Here is a 17,921-nt window from a genome sequence, read left to right as displayed (position 1 = left end):
TCAGCACCAACGAATCATCAAAGATCTTTTCTTGGAAACACAGACAAATGGCGCAGAAACATTCAAAGTGCTGAATGACCTTGTTCACTGTCAAGGCTGATTCTGGAACAACTGTGTTGACGTTTGCACTGATGGTACAAAAGCAGTGGTGGGTAAAACCATCGGCATCTCAGCACAACTCAAAGCAATGGCACCCAACTCTAGTCGCTGTAGTAGTTACCAGGATGCCTTGAAAAAGCAGGAAAATAATAACCTTTATTACATTTTTGCCCTCGAGTAAGATAGTTTTAATATTCTGCATGACAAAATTGGAAATATGCATAAAGCACATCCCCTGTATGTCGGAGTACAGGGGTTGTCTTCAGGAAAAGCATTCGTGCGACTGAATTGCAAGCTGAACTAGTTGCTTTTTCATGGAGCACCATTTTTATATTTGGCAGACACGTTCTTGAAAATGAGCCTGTCACTTCAAGGGAAAACCATGGCAGTATATGTTACCACTAATAAAATTCAAGCATCCAAAAGGTAATTCGAATTTTGGAAAACTTATGTCAACGTCCATGAGCCTGTCCACTTGCCAGTACTTCAAGGTATTTCTTTTCTGATGAGATTGGTGGTAGTATCCCAAAACCAATCTGGTTGCCTTCGAGTTGATTCTGACTCATGGCAGCCCTGCGTGTGAGGGTAGAACTGTGCTCCACAGAGTTTTCAATGGCTGTGATCTTTTGGAAGTAGATCACCAGGCTTTTCCTCCGAGGCACCGCTGGGTGGATTCAAATCACCAACCTTTGATTAGTAGCCCAGCACTTCGCTGTTTACACCACCCAGGGACTCCTGTGGTAGTATTAACGATGTGATTTTTTTTGAGATATAATTCACATTGCATAAAATTCACCCTTTTATAATTCAGTGGTTTTTAGTACATTCACAAAGTTCTGCAACAAGTACCACCATCTAGTTTCAGAACATTTTCGTAACCCCAAAAAGACACTTTGTACTCATTAGTAATCACCCACCGTTATTCCTCCTCCCCAGAGCTTCAGGCAACCACTAATCTACTTCCTGTCTCTATGGGTGTGTCTCCTCTGGACATCTCATATAAATGGGATCATACAATAACATATGTTTTTTAAACTATTGTATGAAATACGAAAACTATTGGAAGATTTACATAACTCAGTGGACCAGTATTTTCCAAATGACCAATGCATTATGTTACAAAATCATTAGTGGGCAAAAGACCCATTTAAAGTGCAAGATAGATGGATGGAGTTTAACGTAACATGGTACAAAAAGTTCATTGGTAGGGTTTCAGATTCCACGCTGCAACTGCTGTTGTTGTCAGGTGCCGCCGAGTCCGATCTGACTCACAGCAACCCTAAACACAACAGAACGAAACACTGCCCGGAATTTCGCCATCCTTACAATCATTGTTATGCTTGAGCCCACTGTTGCAGCCACTGCCAATCCACCTCATGGGGGGTCTTCCTCTTTTCCGCTGACCCTGTACTCTGCCAAGCATGGTGTCCTTCTCCAGGGACTGATCCCTCGTGACAACATGTCCAAAGCATGTAAGACACAGTTTCACCATCCTTGCCTCTAAGGAGCATTCTGGCTGTACTTCTTCGAAGACAGATTTGTTCGTTCTTTTGGCAGTCCATGGTATATTCAATATTCTTCACCAACACCACAATTCAAAAGCGTCAACTCTTCTTTGGTCTTCCTTATTCATTGTCCAGCTTTCACACGCATATGATGTGATTGAAAATACCATGGCTTGGGTCAGGCACACCTTAGTCTGCATGGTGATATCTTTGCTCTTCAACACTTTGAAGGGGTCCTTTGCAGCTTTTTTTTTTTTTTTTTTTCAGCATATTTGCCCAGTGCAACGCGTCTTCTGATTTCTTGACTGCAGCTTCTATGTCTGTTGATTGTGGATCCAAGTAAAATGAAATCCTTGACAACTTCAATCTTTTCTCCGTTTATCATGATGTTGCTCATTGGTCCAGTTGTGAGGATTTTTGTTTTCTTTATGTTGAGGTGTAATCCATACTGAAGGCTGTGGTCTTTGATCTTCATTAGTAAGTGCTTCAGGTCCTCTTCACTTTGAGCAAGCAAGGTTGTGTCATCTGCATAACGCAGGTCATTAATGAGTCTTCCTCCAATCCTGATGCCCCATTCTTCTTCATATACTCCAGCTTCTCATATTATTTGCTCAGCATACAGATTGAATAGATATGGTGAAAGAATACAGTCCTGACGCACACCTTTCCTGACTTTAAATCAATCAATATCCTCTGTTGTCTGAACAACTGCCTCTTGATCTATGTAAAGGTTCCTCATGAGCACAATTAAGTGTTCTGGAATTCCCATTCTTCACAGTGTTATCCATAGTTTGTTATGATCCACACTGTCGAATGCCTTTGCGTAGTCAATAAAAACACAGGTAAACATCCTTCTGGTATTCTCTGCTTTCAGCCAGGATCCATCTGACATCAGCAATGATATCCCTGGTTCCACGTCCTCTTCTGAAACCGGCCTGAATTTCTGGCAGTTCCCCGTCGATATACTGCTGCAGCTGTTTTTGAATGATCTTCAGCAAAATTTTGCTTGCGTGTGATATTAATGATATTGTTCTATAATTTCCACATTTGGTTGGATCACCTTTCTTGGGAATAGGCATAAATATGGATCTCTTCCAGTCAGTTGGCCAGGAAACTGTCTTCCATATTTCTTGGCATAGACGAGTGAGCACCTCCAGCGCTGCATCTGTTTGCTGAAACATCTCAATTGATATTCCATCAATTCCTGGAGCCTTGTTTTACGCCAATGCCTTCAGAGCGGCTTGGACTTCTTCCTTCAGTACCTTCGGTTCCTGATCATATGCCATCTCTTGAAATGGTTGAAAATCGACTAATTCTTTTTGGTATAATGACTCCGTGTATTCCTTCCATCTTCTTTTGATGCTTCCTGCGTCGTTTAATATTTTCCCCATGGAATCCTTCACTATTGCAACTCGAGGCTTGAATTTTTTCTTCAGTTCTTTCAGCTTGAGAAACACCGAGCGTGTTTTTCCCTTTTGGTTTTCCCTCTCCACCTCTTTGCACGTCATTATAATATTTACTTTGTCTTCTCGAGAGGCCCTTTGAAATCTTCTGTTCAGTTCTTCTACTTCATCAATTCTTCCTTTTGCTTTAGCTGCCCGATGCTCGAGAGCAAGTTTCAGAGTCTCCTCTGACATCCGTCTTGGTCTTTTCTCTTTCCTGTCTTTTCAGTGACCTCTTGCTTTCTTCAAGTAAGATGTCCTTGATGTCATTCCACAACTTGTCTGGTCTGCGATCACTAGTGTTCAATGCGTCAAATCTATTCTTCAGATGGTCTCTAAATTCGAGTGGGATATACTCAAGGTCATATTTTGGCTCTCATGGACTTGCTCTGATTTTCTTCAGTTTCAGCTTGAACTTGCAAGTGAGCAATTGATGGTCTGTTCCGCAGTCGGCCCCTGGCCTTGTTCTGACTGATGATATTGAGCTTTTCCATTGTCTCTTTCCACAGATGTAGTCAATTTGATTTCTCTGTGTTCCATCTGGCAAGGTCCATGTGTATAGTCGCCATTTATGTTGGTGAAAGAAGGTATTTGCAATGAAGAAGTCGTTGGTCTTGCAAAATTCTATATTTGATCTCCGGCATTGTTTCTATCACCAAGGCCATATTTTCCAACTACCGATCCTCCTTGTCTCCAACTTTCGCTTTCCAATCACCAATAATTATCAATGGATCCTGATTGCACGTTCAATCAATTTCAGACTACAGCAGCTGATAAAAATCTTCCATTTCTTCATCTTTGGCCCTAGTTGTTGGTGTGTAAATTTGAATAATAGTCGTATTAACTAGTCTTCCTTGTAGCCATATGGATATTATCCTATCACTGACAGCGTTGTACTTCAGGATAGATCTTGAAATGTTCTTTTTGACAATGAATGTAACACCATTCCTCTTCAAGTTGTCCTTCCCAGCATAGTAGACTATATGATTGTCTGATTCAAAATGGCCAATACCTGTCCATTTCAGCTCGGTAATGCCTAGGATATCGATGTTTATGCATTCCATTTCATTTTTGATGATTTCCATTTTTCCAAGATTCATACTTCGTACATTCCACGTTCCTATCATTATATGGATTTTGCAGCTGTTTCTTCTCATTTTGAGTTGTGCCACATCAGCAAATGAAGGTCCCGAAAGCTTTACTCCATCCACGTCATTAAGGTTGACTCTACTTTGAGGAGGCAGCTCTTCCCCAGTCATCTTTTGAGTGCCTTCCAACCTGGGTGGCTCATCTTCCAGTGCTATATCAGACAATGTTCCACTGCCATTCGTAAGGTTTTCACTGGCTAATGCTTTTCAGAAGTAGACTACCAGGTCCTTCTTCCTAGTCTGTCTTAGGCTGGAAGCTCAGCTGAAACCTGTCTTCCATGAGTGACCTGCTGGTATCTGAATACTGGTGGCATACCTTCCAGCATCACAGTAAGATACAAGCCCCCATGGTACAACAAAGTGACAGACATGTGGGGGACACTGCAGCTAACCTTTAAGAAATATTATTTGTTGAGTTTGATGTGGTATATTTAAAAAAAAAAAAAAACTACAAATATCTGAAAAGACTCTTAAAATACTCCTCTTTCCAACTGCATTTCTCTGTGAGGCTGGACTTTCTTCATATGCGTCAATCGAAGCTACGTGTCAAAGCAGACTGAATGCAGAAGTAAATGTGAGACTCCAGCTGCCTTCTACTCAAACCAGACTCTGAAGAGATTTGCAAGAACATGAAACGATGCTATTCTTACTAAATGTTTTTGGGGAAATAGTTACTTTTCATAAAAAAATGTTATTTCTATGAACATGGATTTATTACTGTCAATGTAAAATGAATTCATACCTAAATATTTTTGAAATTTTCAGTTTTGATTCCTAGTATGGCAAATACTGATGTATGGAGCCTACGAAAACAAAAGATCTTTGGGGTCTTCACTGTTCTTTAATAGCATAGTGGGGACAGAGTCTGAGAACTTCAAGTCTAGCCCTTGTAGTCTGTACCTGTCATTTATTAAGTAGTCATACATTTCTTAGGGATAGTTCTTCAATTGTTTTATTGAACTTCTCTGTATCTTTTATGTTATCAATTACATTTTCATTTTAAGCAGGTTATGAGTTCAACTTCCCTTAGCAACCAGTTGCCGTCAAGTTGGCTCCTCCTCTTGGTGACCTCATGTGTGTCAGAGCAGAACTGTGCTCCACAGGGTTTTCAATGGCTGTTTTTTCAGCAGGCCTTTCTTCCAAGGTGCCTCTGGGTGGACTCAAACTGCCAACCTTTCAGTTAGCAGCATAGTGTGTTCATTAACTGTTTGTACCACCCAGAGACTCCTTTGTCACCTGCATCACGCTGTAATAGCTTACTTGTGCATGCAGGCTACTTGAGGGCAGCGGCTTGGCCTCAACTCGTCTTGTTCTTACAGAAGCCTGGTTTACATTTGTTGATTGGAAAAAGACCCTGTAAACTGACAGACTTTGTAGAATAAGATTATTATATATTATGGGTTCTCCATTGATAGTAACTGGCCAGAATGCTGTATAAAAAAGGAAATATGTTATTAGAGAGAGAGTCAGGGCAAGTATTTGATTTGAACAGCTTACTCTTAAATAGGTTGAGAATGGGTCCCTGATTTTACTGTGCGTTAAGCCTCAACAGATAAGCTTGTCTAAAAGGCAGACTTACGGGCCTCATTCCCCAAGATTCCACTTCATTTAGTTATAAGTAGTCCTGGAAATCTGCATTTAAAATCATTTTTATTCAATTTTTACATTAGAAAAGTAATATGTGCGTAAGGCAAAACAGTCAAATCCACCCTGACCCCCACATTTTCTCCCCCAGAGACGAACACTGCTAATGTCTTCTTGGGTTTCTTTCTAGAAGTGGTCTATGTATAAACAAGCGAATACACGTTTGAATAACCTTTTTTTAAGAATACATAGTTGGGGGCATATTAAACACATTGTTTTGTCTTGTTTGTCTCTTTTAGCATGTCTTAGAGACTGTTTCTAAATCTTACATATAGGTGTTTTGTTTTGTTTTCTAATAGTTGCATACTAAATTCCATTGAATGGTTGGTTATACCTTTATTTAACAATCGTCTATTTATAGTCATTTAAATTGTTCCAGCCTTTTATGTAACAAACAATAATGCAAAAAAAAAAAAAAATCCTTGTTCATTTGTCTTTGTACATATGTATGACAAAAAGTGCAAATGCTGGATTAAAAGGTATACGCAGCGGAAATTTAATAGCTGGAGTCTGCACTTTTAACAAGGAGCCTTGGTGGCATAGTGGTTAAGCGCTCGGCTACTAACCGAAAGGTTGGTGGTTTGGATCCACCAGTGGCTTCGCAGAAGAAGAACCTGGTAGTCTGCTTCTGTAAAGATTCACAGCTTTGGCAACTCCATGGGGCAGTTCTGCTCTGTCCTATAGGATCACTGTGAATCAGAGTCAGGCTTGGTTTTTGGCTTCTCACTTTTAACAATCACCCTAGGTGATTCTTTCTAGGTGATTCTACAATCATACTTAGAGAAACATTGTTCCAGGGAAACAAACCAGACAGATAGGCCCTAGCTACATTTTAGGAGTATTCCCCTTAAAGCCGAGAAAATAAATGTTTTATACAAAAACTCACTGGACATCTTTAAAGAGAACAAAATTTATTTAAACCCGTTGCCATCAAGTTGATTCCAACTCATACATTTATTTAGGTTACGTAAATAAAAACCATTTGGATATATGAGGGGAAAATGATAAAGCACATATGATATAAATATACAGTTAACCCTTTATAATATCTTCAAAGAACTGTAGATAATAACATATTTTAAACAGGAAACATTTATGTATTTGCTGTAATTTTTCATAGCATTCTTCATCGTCTGTAATCAACACAAACATCGTCAGCAGCTTTCGGTTCTATTTCTGGAAAATGGGAACGTCTACTGATTTAGTAGAAATCCTCATTTCCATAAACACAGTAAGTCGACAAACACCTGCACAAACCGAACACGAACAAGTCTAACTTGGATGCAATTAAAGCCAGGCCATTGGATTACAAAGTTCCTACCTACGATGCACAACCAACTGTGCTAGCTTCAAAATGCATTGGCTATAGCACCACTCAAAGTAGTGAACACCGTCTCTTATTAATTTGGTGTTGTCTGAAAATGGAAGTTATGAAGTCATGTAGTCAGTATTAAACACAGGACGATCTATTCATTCTAATTCTATAACCTATATCCATATATATACATTTATATGTATAGCATTGCCTCAGCATTTTAGATTACCTTTATGAAAATAAAAAGCTGGATTATTTAACAGCAGCCAATGGAGTATGGCATGCAGTATACTATCTAGAATAATTTACAGGCAATTCTCAAGTCATTGGAGGTATATCAAGTGTATATATTAGCCATGCCTTTGTTTCTCCCTTCTATGAGCTGCCTTGTATTATTACTTTTTAGTGGTCCTTTAATTACGGAATCCCTTCCACTAGGCAGTAGAGCAAGAAATAATGCAAATGAGACAGAAAAGCTACTTGTCCATTTAATCACTTGCTAACACCTCTGAAAAGCTTAGTGGAGTCAAAGACAAAAACTCTTGCTAAAACTCAGCTAGGGGTTACATTCTGTGACCCCAATTTCTAATGGCATTCCTGACTCTAATCACCAAGGATAATTGAGAATGAGCTGTATTCACTTCAGATAAATTTGACCCAAAAAGCTGGCCATGATATTCAAGGATGTTTTTGTGATTGGAAAATTTTTTAGAAATTTAACTAGTTCTAAAATTCATGTAAACAAGTAAAAATCCATTGCTGCTGAGTCAATTCTGACTCATAATAACCCTACAGGACAGAGCAGAACTGCCCTGTACGGTTTCCAAAGAGCAGCTGGTGGATTCGAACTGCCAACCTTTTGGCTAGCAGCCAAACGCTTAACCACTTGTGCCATCAGGGTTCCGTAGACAAGTAAGGCAGCCAGAAATTTCAGGATGCTCTGGGAAGAACATTCTGCAACCTGAAACATGTTTGGCTTAGAAAAATAGACATCTCAGATAAAGGAAGCACTTTTGTTGATGGCTGATGTCACAGATCAGTTATCTTTTTTTAGGAACTCGATCAAGAGAACTATTTTGAACAACTGGGCACAGCTCAGGCAAATGAAGTCTGTATAACAAGAGGCCTGGAGGAGGGCTATTTGTTGCCACTACTCCAGCGCAGACATCTAGACCAAGGGAATTCTGCCAATTACCGTTACAACTTGATGGTCTCATAATGCAGTCTAGATTGGTGACGCTTTACAAATGACTTTGCCACCAACTTGATATGCCAGCCAGCAATTAGTTCTCTATTTTACTTATCGGGCAGGAGGAACTCAGAAAAAGAAGTTTGGAAGCCCGAGATCATGCTCATATCCCAAGACAGGGACCAATGATATGAATAAACGTGCTTGAATCGTAGCCCTTGATTCAATGGTTGTGTGCACAAATATGGCTTTCATTACGGAGCTCATTAGTATTACTTATTAAGGTTTTGTCTCAAGATTCAGTTTCTAACAGGATAATACTGAATTAGGATTAATGGCCAATGTCCTTTCTTAGGGGAAGATCCACAAACGGTATTCCCTTGCTGCAGAATTCTTCCGTAAAAATATAAACTGTGGTTCTCTAATTATACTAAAGAATTTTACCTTTGAGATTAGAGCCTGCCTTGGTATTACACTGGCAGATCAATAGCTTCCTACAGTAATTAACTTCTGAAATCTAGTCATATTCTTGTGCTTAAAACCCATCTACCTGGATGCTTCCCAGGAGCATACGGACACTTATTTCCACCTTACAAGGAAGTAGTTGGGCTGAAAAGCTTTTATTTCCTGTCTTTTGTTTTAAAAGCCATATCAGAAACCCTAGTCCCAGTGGGTGGCGAGAGGTAATCATTGTTATAAGGACTTTTGCGAAAATTATTTAGTGGGCTGTCTTGGAAGAACATGGTCATCCCTAACTGTATGCAGTCTTTAACACTACCTTCCAGCCTTGCTTCTCCTCAAACAGGAAGGCAGTGCTGCTTTCAAAACGGAGCGGTGGCGATGGCATTTACAAATGACAGTGCCGGTTACCATATAAAGTCCTGTCCCAGGCTATGCCACAGGCTCCTCACAGCGACCACGTGAGGTAGGCATTAGTAACACAAAGGACTCTTATTGGAAATATTACATGGCACTAAACATGTGCGCCGTCTGCGTATTTTTCTCTGGACTGTGCTATAATCCGAACACACAGCTGAATGAGTAAGAAGAGTATTCCTACCATATAAAGTAAACCACACATATAGAAGGAAAAGTCGTATTTCTGTGTGATGTCGTAGATCCACCCTACAAAACAAACAAACGAAGAAGATATTCAGTGAAAGGTAGTTGGGAAAAGTCAAGAACACAAAGCAGGCGTTTATTGCTACAGGGGATTTTTCTATAATAATTTATTTATATGCCATTTAATGCCCAAATTTACATTTAGCCATTAAAAAAAAAAAAAAAAAAAAGCCAAGCCAGTAACTGTCGAGTTGATTCTGACTCATAGTGACCTCATGTGTGTCAGAGTAGAACTGTGCTCCATAGGGTTTTCAAAAACCACCATCAAAGGTGTACACCGGTGTTTCTGGTAGTTCCTTATATCTCTTTGTTTATTGCATCTCCTGCATAATAAATGAGCCTGGATTACCTACACACAGGGACCAGTCAAGGTTTTCAGAAGGAAAGAAGAGCACTTAATAGCATTAGAAATGTATAATCTTATTTTTTTTCAGCACTTAAAGGTTATGAACTTTAGATATGCCTTGAAAGTTGGCCAAATTTTTGAATTTGCTATTTGATATAAACATAGAAAAGAAAAACACATGAAATTCTTTAGCTGTGGCTTCATAAAATGTTCCATCATCTTAATGAGACTAGAGGGACAAATAAGATAAAACCTACAATTCAGAAATAGTGATTCAGCATCAGAACTGAACCAGACAGGCACACTGACGTTGACACAGGAACAAAACACACCCAACCGCCTGCCGCTCAGTGCCCTGTTTGTCAACTGGGGGCCGCTGTGAATGAGGACGAAGGGAGTAATTCACTTGGACATAGTGAGAGTGGCCAGTGTTTATAAGCAGAGTATATGACAGGATAATCTATAATCTACAAATAAAACAAAATCAATAAATACAAATGAGATTTTTCATCATCTACCAATGCCATTTGAGAACAGACCTTGTCACTTTAATAGTTATATCCTCGCTTATCATATGATCAGGTGATTGAGAGGAGAAATGATGGCATCTAAGTAACACACAAAAAAGCCTGGCACTGCAACGGTTAGGCACTTGGCTGGTAACTCAAAGGTTGGCGGTTCGAACCCAACCAGTGCCTCCATGGAGAAAGACCTGGCAACCTGCTTTTGTAAAGGTAACAACCTGGAAAACCCTATGGGGCAGTTCTGCCCTGTCACATGGACTGACTATGAGTCAGAATCAACTCCACGGCACCTAACAAGATACAGCAAGTAACAAACACCGACAGCTAACACAATTTGAACTATTATTACTGCTGAACACTAACCTCAGACATAGGGTGTTATGGGTTGAATTGTGTCCCCCCAAAATACGTGTGGTAAATCCTAACCCTTATACCTGTGGAAAGGAGACCTGGTGCCATTGTGGTTAAGTGCTTGGCTGCTAACCGAAAGGTCTGCAGTTCGAACCTACCAGCTGCTCCTTGGGAGAAAGATGTGGCAGTCTGCTTCCATAAAGATTACAGCCTTGGAAACCCTATGTGGCAGTTCTACTCTGTCCTCTCAGGTTGCTGTGAGTGGGAATCACCTCGACAGCAATGGGTCTGGTTGGGATTTACACCCGTCACAGGGGTCGATTATCCATTAGGCATCATCTCTAGTGAAAAATTTCACATTTTTTCACCACCTCAAAGATTCTGCTGCTAGGTGTGCCTGGCATCTGTCTCTCTCCCAATCCCACAGCACCTTCCTACAGAATCAAAGCCTCTTTTCAAATTTATAATCCCCGACAGGGACCACACCAAAAAACCAAACCAGTTGCCATCGAGTCGATTCCGACTCATAGCAACCCTATAGGGCAGAGTAGAACTGCCCCATAGAGTTTCCAAGGAGTGGCTGGTGGATGTAAACTACCGACCTTTTGGTTAGTAGCCATAGCATTTAACCAGTACGCCACCAGGGTTTCCCTGACAGGGACAGATTACCCAATAAGCAAGGTAAGCATGGGTTTAATTGTGTTACTTACTCATCTGTAGTGAATGATTTTACCTGTTTTTCACCATGTCCTTGAAACTCGTGAAATTGTTCACTACAGATGAGTAAGTAAGCACAAGTAAGTCTGTGCTTACCTCGCTTATTGGTTCATCTGCCCCTGCAGGTGGAAGTGATCCCAATTGGGAACAGGGTTTTCTTTGTTATGTTAATAAGGACATATCAGTACAGGGCATGTCTTAGGCCAATCACTTTCGAGATATAAAAAGAGCAAATGAGGCACAGAACCTAGCACAAATGGGGGAAAAAGACGCCTCGCGGAGATATTCAGGAACTGTGGAGAACACCAGAGAAGCTGGGCTAAGGATTTTCCCCCAGAGCGGACAGAGAGAGCTTTCTCCTGAGACCGGTGCCTTGAATTCAGACTTCTAGCCTCCAGAACTGTGAAAAAATAAATTTCTGTTCCTGAAAGCCACCCACCTGTGGTATTCTGTTACAGCAACACTAAGAAACAAAAGGATATGACAAAATCTAAAAAATTGGAAAATTAATTTGTATGCATTTAAGACTGTTTTGTTTGAGAAGGTTGCATATAAGCTACAAAGATGCCTGCCTACCTCTCCGCCCTGCTGCCCAGGGCTTACCAGCAGAAGAAGCCATCCTGAATTTCTGGAAGTTTCCCAACTCATTTCTCCTGTCTCCTCATCTGCACATTCCCCCTTCTGAGAGGATAGTAAAAAACACCATCACCCTCAGAACTCTCTAGAATCCTCTTCCCCTCACTCATCTCTCAATTTTCTGCAAAGAAAAGATATACACCCATTGCTGTCAAGTCAATTCCGACTCACAGCGACCTTACAGGACGGGGTAGAACTGCCCCACTGGGTTTCCGAAGCTGTCACCTTTATGGGAGCAGACTGCCACATCCTTCTCCCACAGAGTGGCTGGTGGGTTTGAACTGCTAACCTTTCAGTTAGCAGCCGAGTGCTTAACCGCTGCGGCACAAGGGTTCCTTAGAGAAAAGATGCCTCATCTTCTCCTATTACTATTTACTATTACACAGTCGGAAACCCTGGTAGCATAGTGGTTAAGAGCTACAGCTGCTAACCAAAAGGTAGGCAGTTCAAATCCACCAGGCGCTCCTTGGAAACCATATGGGGCAGTTCTACCCTGTCCTATAGGGTCGCTATGAGTTGAAATCTACTCGACGGCAACAGGTTATTACACAGTATTACAATCTTAAATGGAATTCATTATGTTTTAAAATCTTGCATCTTTCCCCTAAAAGGATAAATGTTTGTGAAAGCATCTCCATAGGGCAGTCTTCAAAAGTAACTCACGTTGCAATTCCTAAAAAAGCAAACAACTTCAGCAAACAACTTAACATAGCACAAATTGTAGGTGTGATCCTGAATCGCATGTTAAACTAATCCCACGTGGCTCTTCCAGTCTACCTTTACCAATTGCCTTCCAGTCCATTCTGACTCATGGCAACCCCGTGTGTGTCAGAGTAGAACTGTGCTCAGTAGGGTTTTCAATGGCTGATTTTTCAGAAGCAAACTGTCAGACCTTTCTTCTGAGGCATCTCTGGGTGGACTCGAACCTCTAATCTTTTGGTTAGCAGCCGAGTGAGTTAACTGGTCGCACCACCCAGGAATTCCAATTTATCTCTGTTGTTGTGATTTGCCATTGAGTTGGTTCATCCTTATGTTACAGAGTAGAACTGCTCCATAGGGTTTTCTTGGCTGTAATCTTAACACAAGCAGATTACCAGGCCTTTCTTCTGTGGTACTGCCTCCTGGGTGGGTTTGAAATGCCAACTTCTAGGCTGGCAGTCAGGTGCAAACTGTGCCACCTAGGGACCTTGTCTACCTTTGTTGTTGTTGTTATTAGGTGCCATTGAGTCAATTTCAACTCACAGCAAACCCATGTGATGGAGTAGAACTGCCCCAGAGGGTCTCCTAAGCAGTAATCTATGGTCGCTGTGAGTCGGAATCAACTCGACGGCAATGGGTTTGGCCTGGTTTTTGGTTTAGTCTTTACAGGAGCAGATCACCAGGTCTTTCTCCCGTGGAGCTGCTAGGTGGGTTTGAACCTCCAACCATTTGGTTAGCAGCTGAGTGCGTATAACTGTTGCGCCACCAGGGCTCCTTTAGGATGTATTTATTAATGACTCTGGATGCTGGCATCTCCCTTGGGTGCTTGCTGTGATATTTCTGCTATTTTGCACTCATCCCAGGTCACGTGTCAGATGTGAGGCTGGGCAGGAGAGACCCTGCTTCATCTCCTGCTTTGACTCCCAGCCTATGTTGGCACAACTCTTTCGGGGAAGAGATGTTTCCGTGAAGCTGCATGGCTCACTCATCCTTCACCAACTCTCCCTACAGGTTAGCTCTCCCTCGGTTCCTTGCTTTAAAGCCTGGGATCCTGGGCAACCCTGACCCAGTCATCAATTCAAATCAACACCAGAGGAAAATCTGGCTCCTGATTAATTACATTCCCTTTTCATTTGAGGCTCTCCAATGAGGTGATAGCTGTCTTTCTTATTAATTCAATAAGCACACTCTGCTCTTTTGAGAAACATTGCACATTGTTGTTAGGCCGTTAGATTTTATGTAAATGAAGGAGCTGCATGCAGGTTCTTGTTCAGCCAAATCTGGTAGCCGAGTTTTGCTACACTATATACCAGAAGCTTCTAGAACAGTGTCTTATTATCATATCTTTTAAAAACCATCAACTGAATGCCCAACATTATAAATGAACTGGGTTAAGACGTTCACGTTGCTAAATGGCATGGCTGAAATGTCAGTTCACTGTCTTTGATGGTACATTTTTCTCCTCAATGGAAATGTGTGGTTTTCTAACATGCTTCTAAACTGTACCAGAATTTTTAATGCCAGCAGAAACCTCTATGGAAATTGGAAAACACACTCATTTCTGAACCTATTAAAAAAGAAAAGGTGCTATGGGCAGTAGTTTTCCTTGCAACAAACCCAGCTGAGTAATAACTTCTAGCCCACTGTGAATTTCTAGCAAAAATTTAATGTGGTTATACAGTCATTCACGGTGGTTTAAAGTCAGGAAAGGTGTGCGTCAGGGTTGTATCCCTTCACCATACTTATTCAATCCTTATTCAATCTGTATGCTGAGCAAATAATCTGAGAAGCTGGACTATATGAAGAAGAATAGGGCATCAGGATTGGAGGAAGACTCATTAACCACCTGCGTTTTGCAGATGACACAATGTTCCTTGCTGAAAGGGAAGAGGACTTGAGGCACTTACTAATAAAGATCAAAGACCACAGCCTTCAGCATGGATTATACCTCAGCATAAAGAAGACAAAAATCCTCACAACTGGACCAATAAGTAACATCAGGATAAACGGAGAAAAGATTGAAGTTGTCAACTATTTCATTTTACTTGGATCCAAAATCAACAACCATGGAAATCAAAAGATGCATTGTATTGGGCAAATCTCCTGCAAAAGACCTCTTTATAAAGTATTAAAAAGCAAAGATGTCACCTTGAAGACTAAGCTGTGCCTGACCCAAGCCGTGGTGTTTTCAATTGCCTCATATGCATACAACAGATGGACAATGAATAAGAAAGATCGAAGAAGAACAGGCGCCTTTAAATTGTGGTGTTGGTGAAGAATATTGAATATACCATGGATTGCCAAAAGAATGAACAAATCAGTCTTGGAAGATGTACAACTAGAATGTTCCTTAAAAGCAAGGATGGTGAGACTGTGTCTTACGTACTTTGGACGTGTTATCAGGAGGGATCAATCCCTAGAGAAGGACATCATGCTTGGTAAAGTAGAGGGTCAGTGAAAAAGAAGAGGACCCCAAGGAGATGGATTGACACAGTGGCTGCAACAATGGGCTCAAGCATAACAAGGATTGTAAGGATGGCACAGGACTGGGCAGTGTTTTGTTCTGTTGTACATAGAGTCACTATGAGTCAGAACTGACTGGATGGCACCTAATAACAAAAATATTGACCCCACTGATGGTGTAATGGTTAAGCACTTAGCTGCTAACTGGAAGGTCAGCAGTTTGAACCCACCATCTGCTCCTCAGAAGAAAGACATAACTGTTTGCTCCTGAAAAAATTACAGCCTTGGATACCCTATGGGGCAGTTCTACTCTGTCCTACAGGGTCGCTATGAGTCAGAATCCACTGGACAGCCATAGGTTTGCTTTTTTTTTTAAATACATTAAGGCTGGGCTTGCATTTCTTTGCAACGTTGGCTTGTTGGGCTAAAAATCCAGTGAATTAAGCCTGATTCTGTTAGCCAATGAATGTTGTCCACTATTCCTTAGTGCATGAGTTTAGTGGAAGTAGCAGAAACAAACAAGCAAAGAAAAAGAGGAATTCATTCAATTCATTCAGTTAGGTTGCTGGGGCAGAGAAGCACAGGAGAACATTGATTTTAGAGCCCCTGGAGCAGCATTTGATACGCATTCATAGAAGGTTCTCAACCACTGATACAATGGTTTCTACCATACACTGTGGGTCAATTCAGCTACAGAATCAACTTCTAAGGAGGAATTCTGAAGCAGGCAGAGATAAGACCTGATGACTGAAGGTTGGGTAAAACGCCCTGACCTCTAGCTGTAATTTCCTTCTTTTCCACTCAAGTAAGTGCACTGGTATACAAAGGAGTAGGAAGGATGTTTCCATGGCAATAAGGAAACCACACTGGCAAACTATGGTGCTTTAACTGACTTTGATGATGATTTACTTATGTAGCACCTACCAGCTAAAATCTGATGGATCAGTATAACCCCACACTAGCAGCAGAAAGTACCCCTGCATCATACAAAGAGCCATCAATGACAGATTCCATTTCCACATACAAGATATTTGAAGGGCCTTCAACATTAACATGTCCTCACCCCTTCAGTGGAAATTTAAAGTTAATATTTCCAGCAGGTGTAGTTGGTTGACTAATCTAACCCCCAATCCCAATTCTTTTCTCCCTCTACTACAGAGGCTGAAAAAGAAAATACTCCCCTTGAAGTTCAGACTAGCTGTGTGACACAGTTTTTGCCAAGCACGTGTAAGTGGAAACCTTCTGGGACTGAACCTTTCCCCCCTTCCTCCTCATTGTTATATAAATAAGGTGTAGTGGCTGGAGCTACAGCAGCCATTATGTGGCCATGAGGCAACTAGCATGGGGAAATGGCCAAGATGCTCTTAGAGATGCTGCCCTAACATTATCCAGTCCCTGAACTCTAGATTTCTAATGTGATACAATTAAATCTCTGTTTAAGTTACCATTGGCAGGGTGTTCTCTTACAGCCAGATGCAGATAGGGAATTCTACACAAGAAGATCACTGGGCAAACTGAGACTCTCTAGCTGCCAACATAGGTTGCTGCGCTGTAGTTATGTACTGTCACCTACAGATGCTGCACCTGCATGGGCAAATACAGGGACAGCTAGATCCAGGAGGGGCCCCATATGAAGCCACTTGTTGTTAGGTGCCGTCGAGTCAGTACCAAATCATAGCGACCCTATGTACCACAGAATGAAACACTGCCCAGTCCTGCACCATCCTCACAATCATTATGCTTGAGCCCATTGTTGTAGCCACTGTATCAGTCCATCTCGTTGAGGGTCTTCCTCTTTTTTGTTGACCGTCTACCAAGCATGATGTCCTTCTCCAGGGACTGATCCCTCCTGATAACATGTCCAAAGTATGTGAAATGAAGTCTTGTCATCCTTGCTTCTAAGGAGCATTCTGGTTCTACTTCCTCCAAGACAAAATTGTTCATTCTTTTGGCAGTCCATGGCATATTCAATATTCTTCACCAACACCACAATTCAAAGGCGTCAATTCTTCTTCAGTCTTCCTTATTCACTGTTCAGCTTTCACATGCATATGAGGTATATGAGAATGCCATGGCTTGGGTCAGGTGCACCATAGTCTTCAAGGTGACATCTTTGCTTTTCAACACTTTAAAGGGGTCTTTTGCAGCAGATTTGCCCAATGCAATGCTTGAGATCTTGACTGCTGCTTCCATGGGTGTTGGTTGTGGATCCAAATAAAATGAAATCCTTGATAAATTCAATCTTTTATCCGTTTATCACTATGTTGTTTATTGGTCCAGTTGTGAGGATTTTTGTTTCTTTATATTGAGGTATAATCCATACTGAAGGATGTGGTCTTTGATCTTCATCAGTAAGTACTTCAAGTCCTCTTCACTTCCAGCAATCAAGGTTGTGTGATCTGCATAACGCAGGTTGTTAATGACTCTTCCTTCAATCCTGATGCCCTGGTCTTCTTCATGCAGTCCAGCTTCTTGGATTATTGGTTCAGCATACAGATTGAATAAGTATGGTGAAAAGATACAACTCTGATGCACACCTTTCTGACTTTAAACCACACGGTATCCCCTTGTTCTGTTCAGACGACTGCCTCACCATCTATGCACAGGTTCCTTATGAGCACAATTAAGTTTTCTGGAATTCCTATTCTTTGCCACCAGGTGTTCTAAGGTAATTCTCAGTCTTCAAACCTTTAGTCAGCCAACTGTTGCATTGGTCAGCTG

General features: G+C 41.2%; 1 protein-coding gene across 2 annotated transcripts in view; it reads right to left on the bottom strand.

Annotated features, from left to right (window-relative positions):
* Positions 1-6,629: 6,629 nt before the first annotated feature.
* SLC16A14 (solute carrier family 16 member 14) overlaps positions 6,630-17,921 on the bottom strand; it is a 43,748-nt gene continuing 32,456 nt past the window's right edge. For both annotated transcript variants that reach the window (XM_023557791.2, XM_064286582.1), the window contains one exon: positions 6,630-9,467. In XM_023557791.2, the coding sequence (XP_023413559.1) occupies positions 9,316-9,467 (152 nt within the window). In that variant the 3' untranslated portion in view covers positions 6,630-9,315. The remainder of the gene's footprint in view (positions 9,468-17,921) is intronic.

The sequence above is a fragment of the Loxodonta africana genome, chromosome 6 (assembly GCF_030014295.1).
Source record: "Loxodonta africana isolate mLoxAfr1 chromosome 6, mLoxAfr1.hap2, whole genome shotgun sequence".
Taxonomy (NCBI): domain Eukaryota; kingdom Metazoa; phylum Chordata; class Mammalia; order Proboscidea; family Elephantidae; genus Loxodonta; species Loxodonta africana.
The sequence above is the reverse complement of the archived record's forward strand: the minus strand, read 5'-3'. Positions and strand labels throughout refer to the sequence as shown.